This window comes from Aplysia californica, unplaced genomic scaffold (assembly GCF_000002075.1).
Source record: "Aplysia californica isolate F4 #8 unplaced genomic scaffold, AplCal3.0 scaffold00393, whole genome shotgun sequence".
NCBI lineage: Eukaryota > Metazoa > Mollusca > Gastropoda > Aplysiida > Aplysiidae > Aplysia > Aplysia californica.
The window spans coordinates 264324-268793 of NW_004797663.1; the positions used below are offsets into that span (position 1 = coordinate 264324).

Genomic DNA, 4470 nt, shown 5'->3' on the forward strand with positions numbered 1-4470 from the left:
CATGGGACTATGGCAGCAAAAATAAAAGACTTGTGAGCACTTAACCTTGGGAATGTAGAAGAGTTTATAGAAACAGCAACAACAAGGTATCGTGAACAAAATACACAAGAGAACGTCGTGTAATCAAACAAACACGGGAATATCCTGTATGTAGCCAATCACACAAGGGAACATCATCATGTAGCCAAACACACACATGAAAATTATCATGCAGCCAAACACACACAGTATAATCACCATGTAGCCAAACACACAAAGGAAAAACATCATGTAGCCAAACACACCAGGGAACAACATCATGTAGCCAAACACATAAGGGAACAAAATGCAGTATTATCACAGGATTACAGCTCGCCTTCCAACGCCAACCTTGCACACCCTCCTCAGGCTGTACCCCTACCCAGTGACGATGATGGCAAATTATACAGTCGACCCTGCTCTAAGGGCCAACTGTCCAAGACAATCACTTGGTCTAACGACAACATCTCCCTTCCTCCCTTGCAGTTTTTTTGGGAAAATATCATAACAGCACTGCCCAAGACATCCACCTGTCTAAGACAACTACTCTTCTCCTCAGCAGCGAGAGGCCGTCTTCAACAATTTCGACTTATATTCACCGAATGGGTTGCAGGTGAACATCCGAGTCTTGTTTGGGGTTTTTTTTCTCTGGCTAACGTTCACATACAAACGTAGACACGTAAATGGCACCGGCCTTGGAGCAGCGATGAGAACCGTTGCCTGCACCGTCAACTGAAGTATCAATCCGAAACCTGTTTTTTTTCCCCTTGTCATTATGCTCATAGCAAAAAACATGGACTTCACCAGCGACACGACAGCGGCGTATAAATTGTCATCTGCTGCACTCTTCAAAAAAAAAAAAAAAAAAGAAAAAAAAACAACCCCCAAAAACATAAACGTTCACCTCCAGAAAGAGAACTTCTAACTGTGTGAATCAATGATAAGACGTGAAGTTACTCAACACTTTCTTCCCTATTCTCCTTATCTCCACGGTAGCCTCCTTATTCCCAAGTCGTGTAGTCTTCCGCTCGACAAACGGATACATCTTCTTGAAAAACTCACACGGGACGTACTCGTACTCATAAAACGGGACCATGGGTCTATTCCTGAAGTGGTCGTAATCCCGACTAACGCACTTTTCCGGGTCGTACATGGTGGCGCACAGCTGTTCAAAGTCTTTCGGCACGGGCACCATCTTCCCATCAAACGGGCGGTAGGTGAGCGGGAAGATGTCCAAGACCTTGAAGAGCATGCGATGCTTCTTGATGCGAGAGAGCGACCACATGAACTTGGAGTCCTCCGTGTAGAAAAAGATGTCTATGTTCGGGTAGCGGTAGAATTTCTCACCCACCGGGTGCAGCGACTTCTCGTAGAAGAACTTGTACATCATGTACGTGCTGGTGTCTACGTCGAACCCGGGGATGCAGTGAAGAATCTGAAAACGGAATAACAATAAGGAATAAAGGTTTTCTTTCTTTTAATGTTGGTGTTGGGGATGTTGGTGGTGGTGGTGTTGGTGTTGGTGTTGGTGATGGTGGTGTTGGTGGTGTTGGTGGGGGGGGGGGGGGGGGGGTACGCTTCCATCAACCAGATTTAGATAATTATTTTAAAAGGCGGGCTTACTTATAACCTTGCCTATTAGGACCAACCCAGACCTAGAAGGATACAATACCCTTGTAGTAAGACCGAGATAGTCGATAAAAATGTTCTTCCCATTCTGGAATCACAGTCAGCTCTCCTGCATGCGACAGCCAAACGCCTTACCGCTACACCACAGACGTCTGTTTTTGTTTTTTTTGGGGGGGGGGGTGTAATTTAGATCTAGTTTTAATATGAGTTTACAGAACTAGTAATGCAATTTATTCATATCATGAGTGCCGAATATTAGAGGTGATACAAGAGAGTAACAAACAAAAAACAAAAATAGTAATAGAGATCAGGACGATAGTTGTTTGATAGAAAAAAAAGATCTAACCACACAAGAGCACCCACTAATCCCCCGCACTCATGCCAGTGTGTCAACCTGTTCTGTCGCGTCCACAGAATTTACCAGAATTTACCAATTTACCCCCCCAAAAAAACCCAACCCCTTTACCTATGGATACACCAATAAAAGCGGTTAAAATAGAGAAAAAACACAATAATATACCACAGATGTATTTGGTCACCATCCGGATTTATTGTGACAAAATTACAAATAAAAATTCCAAGTTTGAAGGACGTTAGAGCACATGCTGAATGTGGCGTCCGTTTCGGGCGATGTACCGTCTGAGGCGCTTGATGAAATATTCTATGGCATTGTCCATTTGCTCCAGAGGAATGTCTCTGACGTTGGTGGTAACAGGGTCTCTCAGCTGCTGGGGAGTTGGAACGTTACAGCCACAAATTCTATCCTTTAGGAACCCCCAAAGGTGGAAATCTACAGGGTTGAGATTGGGTCTGTAAGAAGCTCACAGACTCCATCACCACTGCCACATTCCCAGGAGAGCGCACTTGCATCGGTTTTCCACTGGGTGACCCTAGTTTTTATCCCTTGTTTTTATTTTCAACAGAGTTATGTGACTTGGAAGAGAGCAACCCACGCAGGCACTGTTACTTTACTTGGTATTTTCTTATGATCTTTAGTGCTAGTTCCAAACCGTTTACAGAAGAGATTCCGTGTCTGTACAGGGGGGGGGGGGGCTTTGTTTCGATATAATCATGTTTCAACCATACAAATACGTTGTTCAACAGTGAACTCTATCTTCGGAGTGGCCACGGCTGCTTCCAAGGTACTGTAGTTTTTGTTACGTATTTCTCCTTCTGCGTGGGTCAGCTTGCTTCCTTTTAATTTCCGTGTGAATTGTGCACTTTGGTGGAGAGTTATAGGCTTTCCCGCGAATAAGGTTTTCTTGAGGTCAGTAGGTATATAGGTAAATGAGGAGTTGGGCTGCTTGACCCTGCCTGCCACGGCCAACTGATGTTTACTAGGATACACAATCGCAAATGAATGTAAACGTTTTACGTACCCATCAAAATTGTTTTACAGATCATCATTGCGAAATCAGTGTTGCTTCACTTTCCCCTAAGTTGTCAAAGCCGACTGCAGTCTAATGGTACACAGCATCCTAGCAGAGCGATAGATGTTCTGATGCGGGAACCAATCAATTATCTTCAGTGTGCAAAGGCAAAGAGCCTTACTGAGTCAGTAAGACCAGTTCTCAACTTTCATAAAAGAGATCACACACACACACACACCCACACCCTCAAACACACACACACACACACACACACACCCTCGCACACACACACACACACACACACACACCCTCGCACACACACACTTACAAGCACACAAACACACTTTTTATTTAAACAAATCTCAACTATGTCTTTCTTCTTCTTCTTCTTCTTCTTCTTCTTCTTCTTCTTCTTCTTCTTCTTCTTTTTCTTTTTCTCTAAAATATCAGGTTGTTAGAATTCACCGACGATCATTTTTCATCTCTAATTCGCCAGCTCGGACGCTCACTAAATCCTAGTATGTCCCTGGTTTGACCCAGCCCTAACTAATTCGAAATCAAATCCGCCCTCACCTGTTTGACTTTAAACCAGTCCGAGCCGTTTATAGCCACGTCCATATCGTCATCCCAGGGTATGTAACCATGGTGACGGTAGGCGCCCAGCATACTGCCTTCCATCAAGAAGTAGGTCACGTTGAACAGCTCCATTGCAACGTGGAAGGCTTTGAAGACGACGCGCAGCTCCCTCTGCTGGAGGGCGGTCAGAGGGGAGAGAAAGGTGGCGTACCTGTGGAAGATGCACGTCATGCTAGTTTACTTTTTTGTAGGGAGTTTCACGGCACTTTAATGCAACACAATAAAGTCATATAAGTGCAGAAAATTAGAGGTGGTACAAGAGAGTAACAAATTAAACACAAGAAGGAGGAGAGAGAAGGACGATAGACGTTTGAAAGGAACGAAGAAGCAAACCACACCAGAGCACCCACCAACCACCCACACGTCGTGTTAGACGTCAGACAGGTACACACACACACAGAGGTGTGTACACGGACACTCACAAACGCGCACACGCAACACACACGTAGGCAAACACACACACACACACACACACACACACACACACACACGCATATAGTAACATACATACAAAACATACAATATATACATACACACATATATACACACCCACCCACCCCCACCACAAACACACATGAAAATACACATACACGAACGCACGCACATACACACACGCACACACACACGCACACATACATACTTACACACATACATAAATACATAACATACACACATACACACATACACGTGCACGCACGCACGCACCCTTCCCCTTCCCCACCCCCATACACACACACCAACGTGCATATATACACATATACATACACACATCCATATAATACACACACACACACACACACACACACACACACATATA

The 4470-nt window shown here is 44.5% G+C and overlaps 1 protein-coding gene across 1 annotated transcript in view; it reads right to left on the reverse strand.

Annotated features, from left to right (window-relative positions):
* Nucleotides 1-874: 874 nt before the first annotated feature.
* Nucleotides 875-4470, reverse strand: part of LOC101851970 — a gene marked incomplete in the record, with an annotated part of 39307 nt that continues 35711 nt past the window's right edge. The window contains 2 exon segments of the mRNA XM_005103868.3: nucleotides 875-1453; nucleotides 3591-3804. Coding sequence (XP_005103925.2) covers nucleotides 953-1453; nucleotides 3591-3804 — 715 coding nt within the window.